Source organism: Urocampus carinirostris, chromosome 3 (assembly GCF_059441175.1).
Source record: "Urocampus carinirostris isolate Australia breed hairy pipefish chromosome 3, RoL_Ucar_1.0, whole genome shotgun sequence".
In the NCBI taxonomy this organism is placed as follows: Eukaryota; Metazoa; Chordata; class Actinopteri; order Syngnathiformes; family Syngnathidae; genus Urocampus; species Urocampus carinirostris.
Window position 1 is genome coordinate 13459470 of NC_142351.1, and position 21318 is coordinate 13480787.

Below are 21318 nucleotides of genomic sequence, written 5' to 3' on the forward strand. Positions count from 1 at the left end.
AAATATTGTTTTACCAACAAATAATACACAATGTCCCCTCAACAAGAGTAACTTTGCACAGTACATTTTTTAGTTTGATCCAAGATAATTGTATGAAAAATAGAATGATTATGATGGAATTAGAATGATTCTGTTTTATTTCCTAATAAAAATGTTCAAACTCAACTGTGTACTCTCCCATGGATCCGACTGCAAAAATAACCAATCAGGATCATGCACAGTAGTTCAAGCATATCTAGTTTGGTCTCAGCCGCTACTGTGTTTATTTACTCTGGCATCCAACCATTATACTGCATAGTCCCGCCTCCTTGCAGCAGCAAGTAGTTGAAAGAGCAACTGCTGCCAACTGTGAACACCTCACCCCGCTTGTCACAGTAGTACAGATCAACCATTAGGGCGGCGGGCATAAGAAAAAAAAAGCTCCTTTTCCATTATTAAAAATTAGCCTCTACTTATAACGATGCATTGCTTGAAAATTCTAAAAACAGCTAACCGGGGAGTTTTGCAGCTGTTGAAAAATGCAGGTGCCGTGGCCAGAGTTGGAGCTAACTGTGGGGTTTCATCCAGGATACAACAGGCTGATTTTGTACCATGCCTGGTCTCAGCATCACCTCACGCCTGTAGATCTCTTCACCAGCACACCAGTCCTGATGCTGACCAGGCTCACGCTAAGTAGGTCATCCAAATGTGTGCTTGGAATTGCTACGAATGTGATCACATATGTAAGACAAACTTCAATGAAGTTATTGCTCAAGTTACTATCAGGATGTCTGTGTACACTGTTGCATGTTTTATGTAATATTAAAAGTAATAAGGTTAGGAATTCTTTATGGGACTCTATTCCTGGTGATTCACTTTCGAGGAATAGTTTTTTTGTTTGTCTCACAACTTACTGATAATTCTAAACAGAAATGTCACAATATCAAGAAATTTGTAATTTACCAATAATTACCACAGTTATTTAAGTCCTTCCCGTGTTTTTTTTTAGCATTCCTAAAAAAAAAAGAACAGTATAAAAATTACATTATTTTACTGGCAGTATTTTTCCAGTAAGGAACATAATCCGTCTTTTAAAGCGTATTTTGTTAAGTTATATCCAGTTAATTCCAGTATTTCGTACTACTTATAATTTCAGTACTTTACTGGATCACTGTTGCTGATTAAACATTGTAATTTATAGTAAAAAAAAATCCCTAGCTTTTTGAATTCCATAATTTACACACGCTTCATGTTTTATATGTGTGAAGTAATCATAAAAATCCCACTCAAGACACAGAGAGATCATCAATTGTCCCTAGAGAAATGTTGGTGTTCCCATGGGACACTGTTAGAAAGCCATAGAACCATTCAAAGCATTAAAACTAATAACTGAAAAAATGTGATGGAAGAAAAAGCAGACTGCCTTATACTAAATCAGTCTTATGAAAACTTTTGACAACTTGGACTGCACCATGTTACCAATCTGTTCTTTGCCTTGCTCAGTTCAATTTGCAGAGTATTTTATTAGTTCCTCTCTTCTTTGGAGTCTTACCTGCCAATGTACAGTTTTTACAGTACTTTCCCGCAATACATTCAATCTAAATCTATGGACACTGTCAAATTTGACAGGACTTAACTGCAAAGTCAAACAGCAAGTTACTGGAATATTTTATTTACCTTAACACGTTGCAGTACGCCAAAAAATACAATATTTGTAATGCAGTAATTACAGTCATTTGTTACAGTGTATGTCCTTGTGATTAAGGGCGAAACAAATAAACATAACAAGACTTGACAAAGAAGTGCTCTCTTTTCGTTTTCATGATACTAAGAGTACATAAGTGATTGCATATTTGGTTTGATCCGAGAAGCTGTCGATTAATGTCCACCTTGGAGGACCTCCTTTTCTACACCATCACTGACGGCAGAGAGATGATCCCGCTTTCGCATTTCCTTTCGGTAAGTCAACGCTATAGTCAGTGTCACATTGCTTTGATTCTTTGTCAGGGCGTTCTCAGGATAGTATGTACACAAAACAAGCACATGTGCCCCACTTGTGTCACGTGTGTTTCCTATACATGGCTCAGCTGATGGCTGTGACATTTGTGACAGCAGATACCAGTCCAAAGATACACTACTGCTTAAAGAAAGCTCACAAGGAGTTGAATATGTGGTATGTGAAACGGCTGCGGGTGGCGGTGACAAAATAACATGGAATAATACCGTAAATTCCGGACTATAGAGCGCACCTGATTATAAGCCGCACCCTCCACATTTTAAGAGGAAAACCGATTTTGTACTTACACAAGCCGCACCTGTATATAAGCCGCATGCGCCCACATTAAAAAAATATAACACAAACACAAAATTAACCCAGACCCGACTTTATGTCGCGTGATTGTAACTGAATATCCTCATTAAAGTACACAGTCCAAAAATCACAGCTGACAAAATGAACAGAAAATGATACCGGTACTTAAGGTTTGATGCAGACCGGCAGAGTCCGGGTCCTGTTGAAGGCAATCCAAAGAAAAAAGTGTATATTTCCAAAGGTAAGGGTGGGAAAAATATATATCCACTATTGTCCGCCGTGTCCACAAACACTCACCTTTACCGGTCTCCACTTCTCGTCAGCCCGCGTTTGTTACGCCCCTTCTTTTTAATTCGCCCGTCCAAAACATTTCAGAATAAGTGTCCAAAATAAATACAAATAAATACATTACAAAAATATACAGTTGCAAATACATATTATACATGGTTACATATATTTACAAAGAAAGACGGTACACCGAGAGAGTTTTCAAAGCTTTAATAATAATAATATAACTTTCATCCGGGCAGTTAATGGTAGCAACACGCTCGCAACACAGTAAACGGGTATGTTAAAAAAACATAACGTACTTGTAAAAATCACGGTAAACCGTCCTCATCTTCCTCCTTACAACTGAAGCCATCAAAGTCATCTCCCTCAGTGTCGGAAAGAAACAGTGTCATATAGACGTCGTCCCACGCTCCCATCCACTCCTGATTCTGTGCCCTCCTCTCCGCAGCAGACCGGCTTTTCGGAACCCGTTGGTGATAGTGGAATTTTTGATGCTGCCCCACGCTGTCAGGATCCACTCGCAGACTTGCGAAAAAGTTGCCTTTCGCATGCGACCAGTTTTAGTGAAAGATTTCTCGCCGCTGGTCAAGCCAAGAAGTTGCAGTCTTCCTCGGCGCATATATTCCACCGGTCTAAATCTTGCCTTTTGTACTTGAGCGCCGCTGGTGGCCGTTAGAAAAATTACATAAATTGGCCGCATCAATGAATAAGCCGCAGGGTTGAACGTTTGGGGAAAAAGTAGCCGCTTATAGTCCGTAATTTACGGTAATATTTACCCACTAACCAATGGCAACATGATATGAATTAGAAATAGAATAGTCTTTGACATTGATGACAAGGTAGTGTTTGCAACATTGTTTTGTGTACTGTTATCCCATGCTAAATCTATTGCACCCTGGTCATCCTGTAAGGGGGATGACCACTTGTAAGGCCCCTTCTCAAGGTCTCTTATTTTCCTCGTGCTGAGGTTTTGATTTTTTCCTTGCCCACATGTTGGTTTAAGATCAGGGGATGGTGTCATTGTAACCTGTGCAGTCCTTTGAGACATCCTGTGATTAAGGGCAATACAAATAAATGTGACTTGACTTTACTAGATAAGACATGGTACTCCAGGATAAACAAGTAATACAAACATAAAAGAAAAAAATAAGATAAAAGAATGTCGGCCGAAATAAGCAAAAATATTTACAAGGTAGTACTTGGAGACTGGCCCAGGTTGTAATAAAAATGCCATAGAAATAGTACATCGAACAGTAGGGACAAATATTTCCAAATAAGTCATTAAATAAAATATGAGTACCTATTTTTCAATAAAACAGGCAAGATATATATATTTTTAACAGTCTTTCACACTTGTTTTGGGGAGTGACGGCCACACGGAATAAAAGGTCACTTAGCTTGTCAGTCCTTGATTCAAGGGACCCATAGTGTCTACTAGAAGGCATAAGGTCAAATATAATGTTGTTGGCTCTGTTGCAGTGTTCTCAAGTTGGTAATGTCCTTCAGACTGGGCAGAAAGAAGCCAAGGATTTTATGGGCTGTGTTGATTACTCCCTGTAGGGTTTTTCTGTCCGCTGCCTTGCTCCCAGCATACCACACCCTGACGCCGTGTGCCAGAATGCTCTCTGCCGGGGCTTTGTAGAAGAACAATTTATATTTATCAAGTATACCGTAAATTACGGACTATAAGCCGCTACCTTTTTCCAAAACGTTCAACCCCGCGGCTTATTCAGTGATGCGACCAATTTATGTAATTTTTCTAACAGCCGCCAGCGGCGCTCGAGTTCAAGGCACATGACGCAGCTTACAAGCTAAACGTAATCGAACAGTCCACTAATGAAGGAAACAGTTACTGCACGCAAATTTTACCTTATGAGCGTGTTGCTAGCGTGTTTTTGAATAATGGAGCGTGGGTCGAAGTCGATATGACAGTCTCTTTCCCATACTAAAGGAGGACGACCTTGATGACGTCGGTTATAGGGAGGAAGATGAGGACGGTTAACCGTGATTTCTATATGTACGGAATGTTTTTTATTAACAGAACCGCTAACTGTATTGCGAGCGTGTTATTACTAGCGTTTTGCTACCCTTCACAGGCACGGTCTGGGATCAAAGTTATAATATTATTATTAAAGCTTTAATAATAGCTTAAACTCTCTCGGTATACCGTCTTTCTTTGTAAATATGTGTAACCATGTATAATATGTATTTGCAACTGTATATTTTTGTAATGTATTTATTTGTATTTATTTTGGACACTTATTCTGATAATTCTTGCACTGACCAATTAAAAAGAAGGGGCGTAACAGACGCGGGGAATGATGGTAAGTGGGGACCGGTAAAGGTGAGTGTTTGTGGACACGAAAGACAATAGTGGATATATATTTTTCCCACCCTTACCTTTGGAAATATACACTTTTTTTCCTTGGATTACTTTTAACGGGACCTGGACTCTGCAGGTTTGCATTAAATGTTAACTATCGGTATCATTTTCCGCTTATTGAGCCAGTTGTAATTTTGAACTGTGTACTTTGTATTCGGTTAAAATCGCGGGAATCAAAGTAGTGCTTGGATTTATTTTGTGATTGTGTTACATGTATTATTGTGGGCGCATGCGGCTTATATACAGGTGCGGCTTTGTACAAAAGCGGTTATCCTCTTAAAATGTGGTGGGTGCGGCTTATAATCAGGTGCGCTCTATAGTCCGGAATTCACGGTATTTAATTTTGAGCAAGTTAGCTTTGTCAAATTACTGTGAATTGCATTAATATTGGTGTTAATACAGCTTGTTAAAGTGCCAAGGTGGTTCATCTTTATCCTGTACCATCAACTCCAATCACATGCACAGTATTTTCTTTGAACAATTGTTGGTGAGGGCACAAGCTTTTGTGGAAGTTTGACGTTCTTGTGAAATGCAAGCCATCGTCCTTTTGCCTGCCAGTTTGGACATCTGGTCCACTCTGTGTCTATGGTTACTTTCTTACTAATGGAACATAGCATATACTCTAGTTCAGAGAAGTGAGCCTTGTGTACACAGACGACTTGTTAGTGCTTTTCGGATGACTGGATATGTTTGTAGAAGTGACCCAGGTAGAAATAGTCAGTAGAACGAGGTGAAATTGAGCACGGCAAATCCGTGCAATCTGTGTTTGCAATGCCAGACATGTTTGTTCTACTCCCATACAGTCAATTGTTGCATAAAGGTTTACCCAGTAAAGAGGAAGATTCAATGTGCAATGCTAGCAAATAGAATGTTTGCATGTTTGTAAATTATTATACATTCCATCTGACTGCAGTCTAAGTCATTGTAGGTCCAAAATGTTGAGATCCTATAGCATTCTATGCCCCTCCCCCTATTTATTTTGCTCTAGGAATGAAAACTAACCCTGCTTTTTGTTGTTGTTTTTTTAACTCTAACAATATATTGTCAAACAATTGTGAAAGGATAAGACAGATATAGTTGAGATCTTGTTTTATTTGAGAGCAGATTTAATGGGCAGCGCGTGTGCGGCACAGTTCTGAGGTGATGGGATCAAAACAAGCTACCTGCCTTCCTGTGCAGAGTTTGCATGTTTTCCCCGTGCTTGCGTGGATTTCCTCCGGGCACTCCGGTTTCCTCACATATTCCCAAAACATGCATGGCAGGTTAATTGGCCGGTCCAAATTGTCCCTAGGTGAAAATGAGCGAGTGAGTTGTCAGTCTCCATGTTCAGGGTGTCCTCTGCCCACTTCCCGAAGATAGCTGGGAAGGGCTCCAAACACCCTTGATAGTGCAAATCTTGATAGTGCAGCTGCCCTTTGTAAAACAAGAGTGAGAAAAATGTAGATGTACTCTTACATGTTTGCAAATATAACACAGAAAATGAAATACATTTCTAAAAATGAGCTCTGAAAACATTAAATTGTTTTAGAGTCGTATTGTTTCGATGTTGCCCAATGAAAAAAAGAACTGGGAGACAGATTAAGAGAGCATAGGTTATTAGTAAAGGCAAGCGAGAGGCACTTGTATGACAATTTAAATAAAAAAATTCAATACAAAATACACTGAGGCTGAAAAGTACAAAGCCCAAAATTGCGGGGGAACACAGTAGTTGAAAAAGATCCCCCTATTTCACATCAGACCTTTGTCCGGACTACTGATAAAACTCAAGGCCTTCTCCTACCTTCAAACTAAAACACCACTCGAAATAATATAGACTGTAGAGCCTGAATAACAACTAAATGAAAATATCGAGGAGTCAAATAATTGTATAAATAAGTTTAGAATAATGCACTCGAATTGTTAAATACTCATGAAGCACATTCATTAAATGAGGGACTTATACATTACTGAAATACTAGAATGGTTAGAGATGAAGAAATGGTAGAAAAATGACTGTATATGCAGTGGCACATTCCAATATTACAACAAAAACAGGCACTGCTTTCTGTTTTCACAGGTGTTGAGAAAAACAGGTCTGTGGACTTCAGACCCACGACTCCGTGACTGCATGCGGCAGATTCGGCAATTTTCTTCTGACTCGGTTGGGCCGGCCATGATGGACAAAACGCTCTTCAGAAGGTATTGAGGTGTTGAACTCATATGGTCCAACTCACTCATGAATAGCTCACACGGCGATCGTGAAGAAGAAATTGTATTTTGGGAGATATGATTGAAGTTGAGGGTTTTTTTTTTTTAGTTTGAAGGGAACGTTTAAGAAGGCCTAAGGTATTTATGCTATGTGAGTGGCAGAGACGAGACTGACAGACTTGGGCAGAGGTTGGAGAGGGTGACAGCTGTCACCAGACACTTTTCCCGTGCTTGCATGCACGCTAAGAGCTGCATCGAGGAGGCCGGTTGCCCTCAGGACACAAGATTGGCTGGGCAACATTACATAAGGAGGTTCAAGAGTTGCACATGCTGACAGATTGTTTTCACTTCAGGCTATATATTCACATGTGTATACACACACACAATATATATATATATATATATATATATATATATATATACCGTCAATTCCGGACTATAGAGCGCACCTGATTATAAGCCGCACCCACCACATTTTAAGGGGTAAACCGATTTTGTACATTCACAAGCCGCACCTGTATATAAGCCGCATGCGCCCACATTTAAACATGTAACACAAACACAAAATTAACCCAAACCCGACTTCAAGTCCCGCGATTGAAACTAAATGTCCTTCATTAAAGCCCACAGTCCAAAAATCAAAGCCAGCAAAATGAACGGAAAATTATACCGGTACTTAAGGTTTGATGCAGACCGGCAGAGTCTGGGTCCCGTTGAAAGTAATCCAAGGAAAAAAGTGTATATTTCAAATATATCTGATGAACACATTTACTCACGCAACTCCTTTTACTTTAACCAACTTTTTACCCCCTCTTCTTTCCTTGTCTGTCCCTCACCTTTAGCGGCCCCACCATATTTACAAAGAAAGACAGTACACCGAGAGAGTTTTCAAAGCTTTAATAATAATAATATAACTTTGACAGGGCAGTTAATGGTAGCAACACTCGAGCGCCGCTGGCGGCCGTTAGAAAAATTACATAAATTGGCCGCATCACTGAATAAGCCGCAGGGTTGAAAGTTAGGGGAAAAAAGTAGCGGCTTATAGTCCGGAATTTACGATACATAATCTTTCTGTAGAAGTGTCTATCATCTTTAGGATCGGGTCCTCTACCTGAGGCCTGGGAGTTTGAGGGTTCTGCGCTGTAACATAGCTGTTGCTAGGACTGCGCTCTTTGGACTGCTGGACTGAGGTTCCAGATGTTGTTCCTGGGATCTGTTAAAGCCACTCTTCCAGTTTGGGGGGTGACTGTCCTGGATGTCCCCACTACCATTGGGACCGCACTGGCCTTGGCCTTCCAGATCTGTTCCTGCTTTCAACCCCTTGGTACTTCACCAGTTTCTGGTGTGCCTTCTTCCTGGCGTCTGCTGGGAATGCTCCAATTATTGTCCCCACCCTCTTTTGCTCTTTGTCAACCACCGCTCTCTCCAGTTGGTTAGCTGATTGTCAGTCTGGAAGCTGAAGTCCCACAGGATCTTGGCCCGTTATATATAGATAGATATATATAGTTTCAAACCTTCCATTATTCTGTTAATAAAATACGTTTTTAATTTCTCTGCATCATTTTTTTTCACAATCCAAATCATTCATCCCGATTTAGGTGTGTAGGCAACAACATCATGCTCCTGACAAAGGCCTTCCGAAAAATGTTCATCATTCCAGACTTTCAGACCTTCACTCAGAAGATCAATGAACTGTACGACAGCGCACAACAGCAAGCTGGAGGACAAGTAAGCAGCCAACAAGACTATTCCATATGCACAACTTAATATACCACAGTAATTGAAAGGGAAGCTTTCCATTTCACTTTCTGGAGGGACAGATTAATGGATTACAAATTAAAATCTTCATCATGTATACTACTTCGAGTAACAAGCATAATGGGTATTATGGAAAACTGAGCACATTTTGCATGCATGTTTCATGCTGCATTCTTTTATTAGTGCACCAAAATCTATCAATGTTTACTCTACCACTGAATATGAGGTTCATCTCCTTTTAGACTGTTAAAAAGTTCAGGCAGACTGTGGAAAATATTGTGTTCTACTGCATACCTGAAGCTGGTAACTGAATAATGCAGAGAGGGTCTTGTGTCTAACATGGAGTTGCATGTGTTTTTGCAGGTAGCCGATTACATTCCTCAACTCGCAAAATTCAGCCCGGACCTTTGGGGATCATCTCTGTGCACCATAGATGGCCAAAGGTAGAAATGTTTTGGTGAACATTTGATTTCCTTCGGGCATTATCATCTAATTCCTCCCGTGTCCATTTATCGAGCAGGCACTCGATGGGCGACACCAAGATTCCCTTCTGTTTGCAGTCGTGTGTTAAACCACTTGAGTACGCCATTGCTGTGCACGAGATGGGCAGTGACCACGTCCACCGTTTTGTAGGCAAAGAGCCCAGTGGTTTAGGGTTCAACAACTTGTCCTTGAATGAGGAAGGTAAATATTTTTTCTTTAAATTGAACTGACTATTTTGTCTTATCAGTTCAATTGATAATCTCCCAAAAATCTCAAATGTCATTTAGATATTGAGTGTATTTTAGGTCCAATTGTTTTTAGGAATTGCAACAGAAAAGCAAAGCCAAAACTCTCTTACCGCTTTGGTAGAATTTTTTTTTTTCCAAACAATATGCTGTCATATTGAATTAAAACTATATGTTATGCATAATTTGTTATGAACCAGAACAGGATCAGGACCCAAACGCGTGACGTTACTCACACAAAGGCAACCGTGGAAATAACTTGAGCGATTAGATAACTTCTGAACCTTTCAATATAATCTTGCGACAACAAATTTGAATCCAAGCACTTTGTTGGTGGCGGGAAAAAACATTAAACATGCTCTCATTTCTTGTGCAGATCGTCCACACAATCCAATGGTAAATGCTGGAGCTATTGTTATCAGCTCTATGATTAAGGTACTGTGAAAAATGCATGCTTATCATTTAATAGTGCATGGTATGTTTTTATAAACAGAACTTTAGATGTGTTGAGAAATGCTCATGTTGTAGTACAAAGTAGTAGGTCAAGTCAAGTAACAATACTATGCATAGCCTGTAATCACAAAGCGGCTGCACATTCCATAATTATGGTATCTACAACACCCCTGATCCCAAACCAACATGAGGGTAAGGGAAAAACTAAAAAATAACAGCATGAAGATCAGTGAGAAACCTTGAGAAGGGACTGCCTGTAAGGTAATACTCCTTCTAGTATAACCAGGCTGCAATGTATGTTGTGTGAGTACCAATATAGAAAACATAGTAACAATTTAAATTGTACAAAAGTCCAAGACATCAACGGCAGGGCTTCCCATTTCAATCAGCCACAGAGGGTTGTAGATGATGGTATACATCAGAACTTCTGGCTCAGAACGCATGCACCATGCAATATCGAGGCTCATCCCTCTCTCTCGCTCAACCAACAGCCAGGAAGTAGTAAAACACAAGAAAATGATAGTAAAAGGTCGACATCAACCATAAGCTTTAGAATATAAATATGTCTTGACTCTAGATTTAAACGCTTCCTGTGAGACTTCAGAACGCTCGAGCCTGCAGATTTCATCTTGACTCTTGGAGTCACAAGTAGTCCAGCATTTCCCTTGTGGAGGCTCCGAGCAGAAACAGACATCACAACAAAATGAGAAAGAGAAGAGAGGCAAAACTTTTATATGTTAGTAACAGACACTTAAAGCCACATCTTAAACAGAGTGAGCCAGTGCAAATTGGCTGACTTTGGGTTGCATGACCACCCTCTCTTATCCTAGTCAATGGTCTTGCTGCAGCATTCCCCACCAGTTGCAAACTTTTGATGCTCGACATCAGGTGACCAGAGAGAAATACATCACAGAACTCGAGACAAAAAGTAACAAACGGATGAATAATAATCTCAGCATAAGAATGAGATAGCATGGGGTGAATCTACACAATGTTGTGAAGGTGGAACAAAGCTATTCTAAAAATATTTGGAACATTTAACTGAAACAACAAATTAGGGTGTCGGAGTTTATAAAGATACAAACCCATTGCTGACCATAGTATTCAGATAAAGGCATTTAAATAGAGTTTAAAACTATTGAGCATGTAGTGAGGTTGACCCGGCAGCCATCTTGTCTGGCTAGCTGGATTGCTCCGACTACATCCGGTTCCAGTAGGCGTATTTATTTAAAGGTCACGCATGCGCAGTGAATACAATGGAGTCGCGCATGCGTATTACATTACATACAATGGAAAAACATTGAAAACGTATTACAAACAATGGAAATGGACTGAAAACATGGATCTTTGAAACTTGACTATATGTGTGTGTGTGTGTGTGTGTGTGTGTGTGTGTGTGTGTGTGTGTGTGTGTGTGTGTGTGATGATTACTTGTATATCAAAAATAGAAAAACAGGTTAAACAAGTTAATTTTATAGCATAGGAGTCACAACACAACTAAAAGTAGCTTACTTTACATAGGGTCAAATATGACATCTAGGTTTTTCACCGAGTCACTCTGAGTGATATTGCATTTGTTAAGGTTCAGAGCAGTGTTCGAAAACAACTCACAACAGCAACCTGGACCAACAATCAACATCTCAAGTTTTTCAGGGTTAAGCCGCCTAAAATTAAGTGATATCCATCTTTCTACCTCGGTGAGTCAAGCCTCCAAATTTCCACAACTTAACAGAACGGCTACCTTCAAAGGCAGATATAGCTAAGTGTTATCTGCATAGCAATGGAAACTTTATTTTACTTTCAGATAATACCACAAAGCGTAACTATAGAAACAGTAAAAAGGAGGGAATCGAGTACTCTGATGACAAAAATTGAAAAACAGTCAAATGTAACCTGGTTATAGAACAAATCTGACCAAGATACCATGTGATTTGTATTTGTATTGGCTCAGATAAAACAAACACAGCCATTTCTATGTCAGCAGCTCTGGTCAAACTCTTGCTGGACTTTGATCGTCACCATTTGATTTGTCAGACGTCAAACTCCATTGCGGGTGCTAACAAATCCGAATAGAGTACGTGTTGCGCAGATTGAATTGTGCCATCACTCGAGTAACTTTTGACTTAGTTGCGTGTCTGTGTGTATAGCGGAGGGCATGTTAGGTGTGTACCAATAAGACTGTCCACTGGAATAACGCCCTAATCCAGGGGTAGGCAAACTTTTTGACTCAAGGGCCACAATGAGTTCTAAAATTTGACAGGGGCCGAGCCAAGAACAGATGGATTGAGTATTATATAACTTACATACAGGATTTGACCTATTAATGATTCTTAGCTGTAGCTCCCCGTTCTTGCGCTGACAGCTTGCTGGCATACCGTATTTTCCGCACTATAAGGCGCACCGGGTTATAGGGCGCACCCCGAAAAAATAGTTTTTGGTCCTATATTTGACATACATAAGACGCACCGGATTATAAGGCGCTACAATGGGAACGTCGACAAAACAGTCAGATAGTTGAGTCAAACTTATTACCCCCTTAACATTCCCAAAGCTTTCAAAGACGCAAATACGTGTCGAGAACACGTGCGGATGCGGTGTCCGTACGATGTCACTCAAATGCATCGTTCCATCATTCGGAAGGTTAAAGTCTTGGGATTCAAGAAATGCCAACCATTCCTTAGTTTTTATTTTCTTTTTTTGCTCGCAACTTTACTGTGCATATGACAATAAACACTTGGAATTGAGTTTATTTTAAAAATAAACACTCCATTCCATCCATTATCTGCACTGCTTATTACAGAAACATCGAGTTCAGTCTGAAACAAGATACAGGGAAAATATATAGCCAGAGTAGCTCACCGAAGTCGTTGTGTTCAATAATAATGTGCAGCCATGGTCCTCTTATATCAGTGAGTTTAGTAAATCCAGGAGAATAAAATATTTACAAATACAGAATAGTCAAAAATGCTTTCTGTATGCCGTCAACCACGTGCTATACACATTCATCTTTTTTGGCCAATTGCAGGCTTTCTTTTGCCGCTTCAGCCTATGCCAGCCTGTAAATGATAAAAAGGATCCGCCCCTTGACCTCCGAATAACTTTAGCCAATAGTGATCGATTCAACTGATGATTGACACATCTTTTTCGGCCAATTGCAGGCTTTGTTTTGCAGCTTAAGCCTATGCCAGCCTGTAAATGATAAAAAGGATCCGCCCCTTGACCTCAGAATAACTTTAGCCAATAGTGATCAATTCAAATGATGATTGACACATTGGTTAGCCAATGAAATAAATCCCAGCATACACTGCGGACTACTTGGCGTTCGGGGGAAAATCTAGTCGGCGGCTGCAAGTTAGTTGGAAGACTTTGCGACTTAAAATTGATCAATAAATAAGGCGCACTGTATTATAAGGTGCATGGTCAGCTTTTGAAAAAAATAAAGGCTTTTAGGTGCGCCTTAGAGTGCGGAAAATACGGTAATTGGAATGCTTCGTAGCAAAGTGACGGCTAATATTGTACTCCTTAAAAACCGTGACACTTTCTTGACATATCAAGCATACAGCCTTTGATCGGACTTCTTTACAGAAATATTTTCTTGTCCATTCTGTTTTAAACACTCGGCAATCACTATCGACTTTTCTTTTCCTTGATAAACTCATGTTTGTTTTTAGAAGGGGGAAAGCTTTACCGCCGAAACCGAGAAGGAGAGTGCTTCGTCTGGAAAAAGTTTAACCGCGAAGAAAAGGGGGCAAATTCTCAAGCCCGCCATCTATTGGGGAATTGTGGGCATTACAGGGGAAAGTAAATGAACAAGGTTTGCCGGTATATCTTGATATAACTGGGAGATGTTTGGCGGGCCGGATTAAAAAGACCAACGGGCCGTAAATGGCCCGCGGGCCGTAGTTTGCCCATGCTGCCCTAATCTGTTTCATATGCACTTCATGACTTATTACTGCATGACTTGTGTGTCTTAGTGTCGTGTGTCCTACTACAGTGTTTTTTTTTATCTTCTAGACACTGAGTGTTGAGAGAAACGTGATTACAATTCTCTGTTTATGCTGCAGAATTGATAATAAAGCTGACTTTGACTTTTCATGCACAATTATTTAATAAAATGGTTGCAATTGAAGTCATTATGATCTACTTTATTTGCAGACGGACTCCAAAAAAGCTGAGCGGTTCGACTATGTGAGTAATTTTTTGCCCTAATTCATAAGATTTTGTTAGCAACCATAACATTAATATCTCCTCTCACTGTTTGCAGGTCATGGAGTTTCTGAAGCGAATGACAGGAAACGAGTACGTCGGCTTTAGCAACGCAACGTAAGCATGATTGGATTTGATTTATGAGTATGAGAAGGAAATGAAATGTTTTTGAGATTATGTGTTTGAGGAGTATGTCAGGAGTGATGAGATTGGATAGATTGAGAAATGAAATTGTGAGAGACAGAACTGGAGTAGTAGTGTAACTGAGCAAGCGTATGGATAAGAGAGTACTCGGTTGGTTTGGACACATGGAGAGGATGGATGAGGAGCGAATGTTGAAGAGGATCTACAGAGCAGAAGTAAATGGAAGGACACCAAGAGAAAGGCCGCGATTGACATGGATGGATGGTGTTATGAGTGCACTGCAGGAAAGAGGTCTAAATCTAGTGGAAGCTAGAGCTCTTGTTGGTGATAGGAATGAGTGGAGAGGTGTTGTAAAAGGATAGTGGGATGTTTAGACGTGTTCAAAGGGATGGGCAGGACACCTTTATGATGCGGCAGGGGTAAACCAGTGAAAGCTGTCGGGCCCTTCTGTTGAACATAAGAGAGTGTTGTGTCATTCTGACCCGAGTGACATGGCCCCTTTCTTGTGTCCCATTTTATCTGGAGGGACGAAAGCATGATCAACTTGGGTGCCGAGGTGCTTCACTTGTTTGGGTGTTTGGACATTTGGGTTGGCCATGATCCAAACATTTTTGTGTGTTTTTTTATATGTTTTCCCCATTTTTAAAAATTGTATTATTTTCTTTGTTTTTGTATGTGTTTGTCTTGCTGTCGGTCACCCCTCTCGAGGGATATGACCAGGTTAGATAGAAAGATTGAAAGGATTTGACTTAGAGTGGTAATATGTTCGCAGGTTCCAGTCGGAGAGGGAGACTGGTGATAGGAATTACGCAATTGGCTATTACCTCAAGGAGAAAAAGGTTAGTCCTTGAGCTGTACAGGTTTATTTTTCAATGGATTCGTTCAGGTCGTGCAAGTCTTATACGAGACTTTTTTACTTGCAGTGTTTCCCCGAGAACGCTGACATGAATAATGCGCTTGACTTCTATTTCCAGGTAAGGATCTTTTCCAATAATGTAATGTTTGATGACATATTGAATAACTAAACGTTTAAGGGTTTTGAGGCGGTTATTTGCTGTGTTTACTGAACCAATGCAGATAAATTATATGTGAGTCCGGACACAAATGCTCCAGTGACAGCCTATTAGAAAATATATCATGCTTGTCAGTCTATCAGGGACAGGCAATCTAAATGATGGACTGTGCCACAAATTTCTATCACCAGTACTGGAAGACTACATGCACATTCTAAAAATGCAATTTTGAATATACAGGTTTATAGGAAAGGAAAACAACTTTTGCTTGTTTTGTGGCTATGAAACATTTCATAACTCAAACATCATCAAAAAAGGGTCAAACAAATGAGTTCTTAAAAATTCAAAGAAGATGACAAAACTGCAGAGTATCAAACCTAAATGTATCGCCAAATTTTGTGCTTCCAATCCTGTAAAAATGGACTAACTACAATTAATAATATTATTTAAACTTTATGTTTTTTCTGTTCTTCCCAAGTTTGCTATGGTATTTTAGGCTTACTCACATTGTGTACAGGAAAGATGCAACCAGGCAATAGCTGCCATCTAGAGAACAACTATGGTATTAAAACATATAACAGTGAAACCATCTCGAAGTGAGGGATAGGTAGCCCATCCGCCTGAATACCGAAAGCCTGAAATACTTGAGGACTTTAAAGGTCACAGGTCCCTCAAAACGAGGACTAATAAAAGGTTTCGAGGCAGTTTTTTATCCAGGACCATCACCATCCTAAACAAGCGCACAAGACTGTGAAAAGTAATATATATTGCCGTGTATAGAAAAATGTGTATTAGTCTATTGTATAAACTTACATTGGAATTATGTTGCTGCGAATTGTCCTTGCAGTATTTTTAATAGAACTTTTGTTCAGATGCACTTACACTTTAGGACAGTCTCCAAGCATTACCTTTTGTAAAAAAATCCCGATTTATAGTTTACATAATGCATCTTTATATTATTTTTATCTTTTAGTCTTTTGAGTTTATCCTCAGACATGAAGGTACAGTCAGTATTGGGGGACTAACCTCCGTTTTGCTGATGATATTGCCGAATTGGCTGGAGACGAACAGGAACTCAGAGATCTGATCAATCGCCTCGACAAATCATCAAGCCAGTATTGAACGGAAATCAGCACAGAAAAACAACAAAAGTAATGAGCAACAATCCCCGAAATATCACCATTAGCCATGGAGAGCTATAAATTGTGCCCAAATTTAAGTATCTTATAGCTGTCATATCAGAAGAGGGGTCAGAGCCAGAAATCATGGCCAGGATAGTGCAAACCACAGCCGCACTTGCCAGACTTAAACCCATCTGGAGGGACCAGAACATACCAGGGAAATCAAAGATCAGACTCAGGCAAGTGCTGGTTGCTTCCATCTTCCTCTACGCTTGCGAGACGTGGACTCTCACAGAAAAACTAGAAAAGAATATCCAGGCCTTGGAGATGCGATGCTTTGAGAAACTTCAAGGCATCAGTTATTTAGCCCATGTGACAAACAAAACGGTGCACAACCATTAGAGGGAACATTGGACCCTACGAAGGACTGTTGTCAACTGTGTGCAGAGGGAAACCAGTGGTATGGCCACGTCACAAGATCGTCAGGACTGACCAAGGTAATTCTCCAGGGCACAGTCCAAGGGGGCAGGAGCAGAGGGAGACCAAAAAAGAACTGGGCTGACAATAATGGACTGATGCCAATTTTGCCACAACACAAGAACAGGCCAGGGACCGTCAACAGTGGAGAACGCTGTCCAGAGTTGCGTCCTCATTGGTGCCCCGACGACCTATGTGGTTCAGGGATCCGTGAACATGAATTTTATCTTGGAGTGCCATGTCTTATCAAGTTGCAAACAATTTTCACTACCTTGTAATCAATGACAGTAAAGACAATTCTGATTCTAAATGTAACAAGACAATAATTATGTTTAAAGAGATAACATTCAACATTATATACTAATTGATTGAAACTCTCTTTACCAAACAATCATCTTGATATTATTATTTCAAAGTAATATTTAGAGAATATTTAATTTCATTTTTTAGATTACCGTAAATTCCGGATTATAAGCCGCACCTACCACATTTTAAGAGGAAAACCGATGTTGTACTTACACAAGCCGCACCTGTATATAAGCTGCATGCGCCCACATTAAAAAATGTAACACAAACACAAAATTAACCCAAACCCGACTTTAAGTCCCGCGATTGAAACTGATTTTTTTGGTTTGAACAATTAATATCCTTCATTAAAGTACACAGTCCAAAAATCACAGCTGGTAAAATGAACGGATAATGATACCGATCAAGTTGTGATACTTAAGGTTTGATGCAGACCGGCAGAGTCCGGGTCCCGTTGAAAGTAATCCAAAGAAAAAAGTGTATATTTCCAAAGGTAAAGGTGGGAAATATATATATCCACTATTGTCCGCCGTGTCCACAAAAACTCCCCTTTACCGGTCCCCACTTCCCGTCAGCCCGCGTTTGTTACGCCCCTTCTTTTTGATTTCGCCCGTCAAGGCCAAACTCAGTAGCGGCTTATAGTCTGGAATTTACGGTAATCTAAGGTCATTTTACCACCAGTTTTCCACACGTGTCCCATGCTGTTGTAAAGGTTTGCCTGATTTTCTTCCTGAATTTGGATAAGAAAGCTACAGAAATCGCAATACAGGTTGTGCGCCATGAATTGAACCTGATTTCACCTGATCCAATGGCTTTTGATGACAGAATTGACACTTGCTTCAGCACGTGTAAACAATTTACCGTATCCTAGGATGCATAATTTCCAAATGTTTCCAGTCTCCAGATCACAAAAATCAGAATCTGTTTCAGAAAATACCACCTTAAATGACAAAGTAATTGCTATTAAATCATGGATTGATCTCTTCTGATCCCAGCTGTGCTCTATAGAAGTAACATGCGAGTCGGGCAGCGTGTTGGCGGCCACGCTGGCCAATGGAGGCATTTGTCCAATCACGGGTGAGCGCGTACTCAGCACAGAGGCCGTTCGAAACACACTCAGTCTCATGCATTCCTGCGGCATGTATGACTTCTCCGGACAGTTTGCCTTCCATGTGAGTCACATTTTTCCATCTGATCCAGGAAATAAAAGATACTTAGTGTCTTATGGTTTGTTTTTCCGAGGTGGGCCTCCCTGCCAAATCGGGAGTTTCAGGTGCTGTGCTCCTGGTGGTCCCCAACGTCATGGGGATGATGTGTTGGTCGCCCGCTTTGGATCGCATCGGGAACAGCGTGCGAGGCATTCACTTCTGCCAAGTGCGTCGCAGCTTCTTTAGCAGGCCTTGTTCAATGCTTTTACTCAAACCTCTCATTCTGTAGGAGCTCGTGTCTCACTTTAACTTCCACAATTACGACAACCTAAGACACTTCACCAAGAAGCACGACCCCAGGAGAAGCTTCGAGGAGGAGCCAGTGAGTTCCCAGTTGGGTTGCAAAAATCTTCCAAGATCAAAAACGTCACCGTCCTATTTTTGTCTTCATGGTTTAGAACAAGTCAGTTGTGAACTTGATGTTTGCGGCATACAGCGGCGACGTTTCTGCTCTGAGGAGGTAATAGAGGTCCTTGCATGTTATGACACAGATGCGTTTTTCTCAGAGTGCATTATTTCACGAACTGCAAAAGATCGGATCTAATATTGGATCAGCTGTTCATGTTATTTTTTGGTAAGGCAAAGTCAGGGTTTATTTCCTGGGCTTTTGTGACTTACAGGTTTGCACTTTCTACTTTGGATATGAACCAGAGAGACTACGACTCCCGTACAGCGCTCCATATCGCAGCTTCAGAAGGTGACTCTCTGTTTTTACTCCATCCATCCATTATCTGCACGGCTTATCTTCAGTAGGGTCGCAAGGGTGCTGGAGCCAATCCCTGCCATCCTCGGGACACCCCGAACTGGTTGCCAGCCAGTTGCAGAGCACACAGGGACAGACAATTCGCTCGCTCAACCACACTTAGGGACAATTTACCTGACATGCATATTTTTGGAATGTGGGAGGAAACCGGAGTGCCCGGAGGATCCCCCACGCAAGCATGGGGAGAACATGCAAACTCCACACAGGAGGTTCGATCTCATCACCTCAGCACTTTGCCGCATACGCGCTAACCACTGCGCCGCTGTGCTGCCCCTATCCATCCATGTTAAAGCCTATTTCCGTTGACTTCAGCCGAGAAGCCATGCATAACGGGGAGCCATCACAATTCCAAAGCAATCTTTTAAAGTTGTTTTTTTCTCTTTATTATAGGATTGATAGAGAGATAGAGAGATAGATAGAGATAAAGAGATATAGAGATAGATAGATAGGATAGACCTATGCTTAGAAGCTCATAAAGGCCAGGCATTTTTAATTAATAGATATTAGTTTTTTTTACGATTAGTCGTCTTATTGTGTTTCAAGTTGTGAAAAATAGGGCAGGCAACTTTATTCAGATTCAGATTCAGATCTACTTTATTGTCATTCTTGTACACATGTATACGGAACGAAATGTCGATACATCTGACCCGCACAGTTTCCTTGAATGTACAGATATAAATAAAATGTTGTATTGAGTTGGAGTATTGAAGTACTAATAATATACCAAATAATTATAGCTATGTATAGTATTATACAGTAGTGCAAAGAGTGCAAGAGGAGCAGCTAACCACATGTGCAAAATGGGCAGTCAGGTAAACTATGGCTGGGCAGGCAACTTTTCAGAGTTGTCTGCCCTGGTGTCCGGTAATTTTTTGTCATGAGTTTCAGACATTTATTAGCAATACACCATAATTTAACCTCCACGAACCCTTTCCTTTCACCTGCAGCATGCTTTCTATCACTGTTGCATATATACAGTAGTGGCTAGCTAGTGCTACAATAACCTGGAAGCCCCATCACATTTGCACTTTGATTCATTTGTGCAGGTCATGCAGAAGCTGTTATTTTCCTGACTGAAGAATGTAAAGTAAATCCCAACATCAAAGACAGGTAGACAGTGTACAATATACTGTGCCTTAACTTGTCGTGAGAAAAGTACCTTCTAATTGACTCCATCGACTGGCACGGCGTCAGATGGGGGAACACGCCGCTGGACGACGCCAAGCAGTTTGGCCATCACGTCATCGCCACAATTCTGCAGCAATACCAACATGTGTACAGCGGTGTCGAGTCATCCGGCATCTCGGAGCAGAAAAGCACTATGGACACGTTAAACTGAGGGACTGAAGAAGACTCGGTGTATGTTAAGATCTTAAACGGTTAACAGGGTGACTAGGATGGAATGAATACAGGATTCATTCAGGATCAGGTTAAGTACCTGTCAGATTAACAGGTCTCAATCCGATGAATCGCATTTTGATACAGTATCTGTCTCAGGTGGGGTAATGGCACTGACTCACGAGGAGGTACCGTATTTTACGCACTATAAGGCGCACCGGGTTATAGGGCGCACCCCAGAAAAATAGTTTTTGGTCCTTTATTTTCCATACATAAGGCGCACCGGATTTTAAGGCGCTACAATGGGAACGTCGACAAAACAGTCAGATAGTTCAGTCAAACATTACGAAAGCTTGCAAAGAAGCAAATACGTGTCTCAGACATGTACGGAAACAGCGTCTGTACGATGTCACCAATCACTCAAATGCATCATTTCAAATATCATTCGGAAGATTAAAGTCTTGGGATTCAAGAAATGCCAAACATTTCTTAGTTTCCATTTTATTTTTTGCTGGCAACAGAAACATCAAGATCGTTCTAAAACAAGATACCGGGAAAATATAAAGCCGCATAGCTCACCTAAGTTCTCTTGCAGCCATCACGTTCAATAATGATACGTAACCATGGTCTTCTTACAACCGTGAGTGTAGTA

The 21318-nt window shown here is 40.7% G+C and overlaps 1 protein-coding gene across 1 annotated transcript; it reads left to right on the plus strand.

Annotated features, from left to right (window-relative positions):
• Window positions 1–360: 360 nt before the first annotated feature.
• gls2a (glutaminase 2a (liver, mitochondrial)) lies at window positions 361–20843 on the plus strand. The gene is made up of 18 exons (XM_088330769.1): window positions 361–672; window positions 1851–1938; window positions 7021–7142; window positions 8750–8879; window positions 9273–9352; window positions 9430–9593; window positions 10014–10072; window positions 14246–14278; window positions 14355–14413; window positions 15213–15279; window positions 15364–15414; window positions 18353–18529; window positions 18600–18731; window positions 18795–18887; window positions 18964–19025; window positions 19186–19262; window positions 20375–20438; window positions 20523–20843. The coding sequence occupies exons 1-18, from the start codon at window positions 461–463 to the stop codon at window positions 20665–20667; spliced, it is 1815 nt and encodes a 604-aa protein (XP_088186895.1). The 5' UTR covers window positions 361–460; the 3' UTR covers window positions 20668–20843.
• Window positions 20844–21318: the final 475 nt, after the last annotated feature.

Excerpts from the sequence above, each read along its gene's own strand:
- gls2a (XM_088330769.1), top strand. The coding sequence starts at position 461 with ATGCATTGCTTGAAAATTCTAAAAACAGCTAACCGGGGAGTTTTGCAG. Across the intron at positions 9,594-10,013 it reads CTTGTCCTTGAATGAGGAAG|ATCGTCCACACAATCCAATG; the intron begins GTAAATATTTTT and ends TTTCTTGTGCAG. Across the intron at positions 14,279-14,354 it reads AAGCTGAGCGGTTCGACTAT|GTCATGGAGTTTCTGAAGCG; the intron begins GTGAGTAATTTT and ends CACTGTTTGCAG.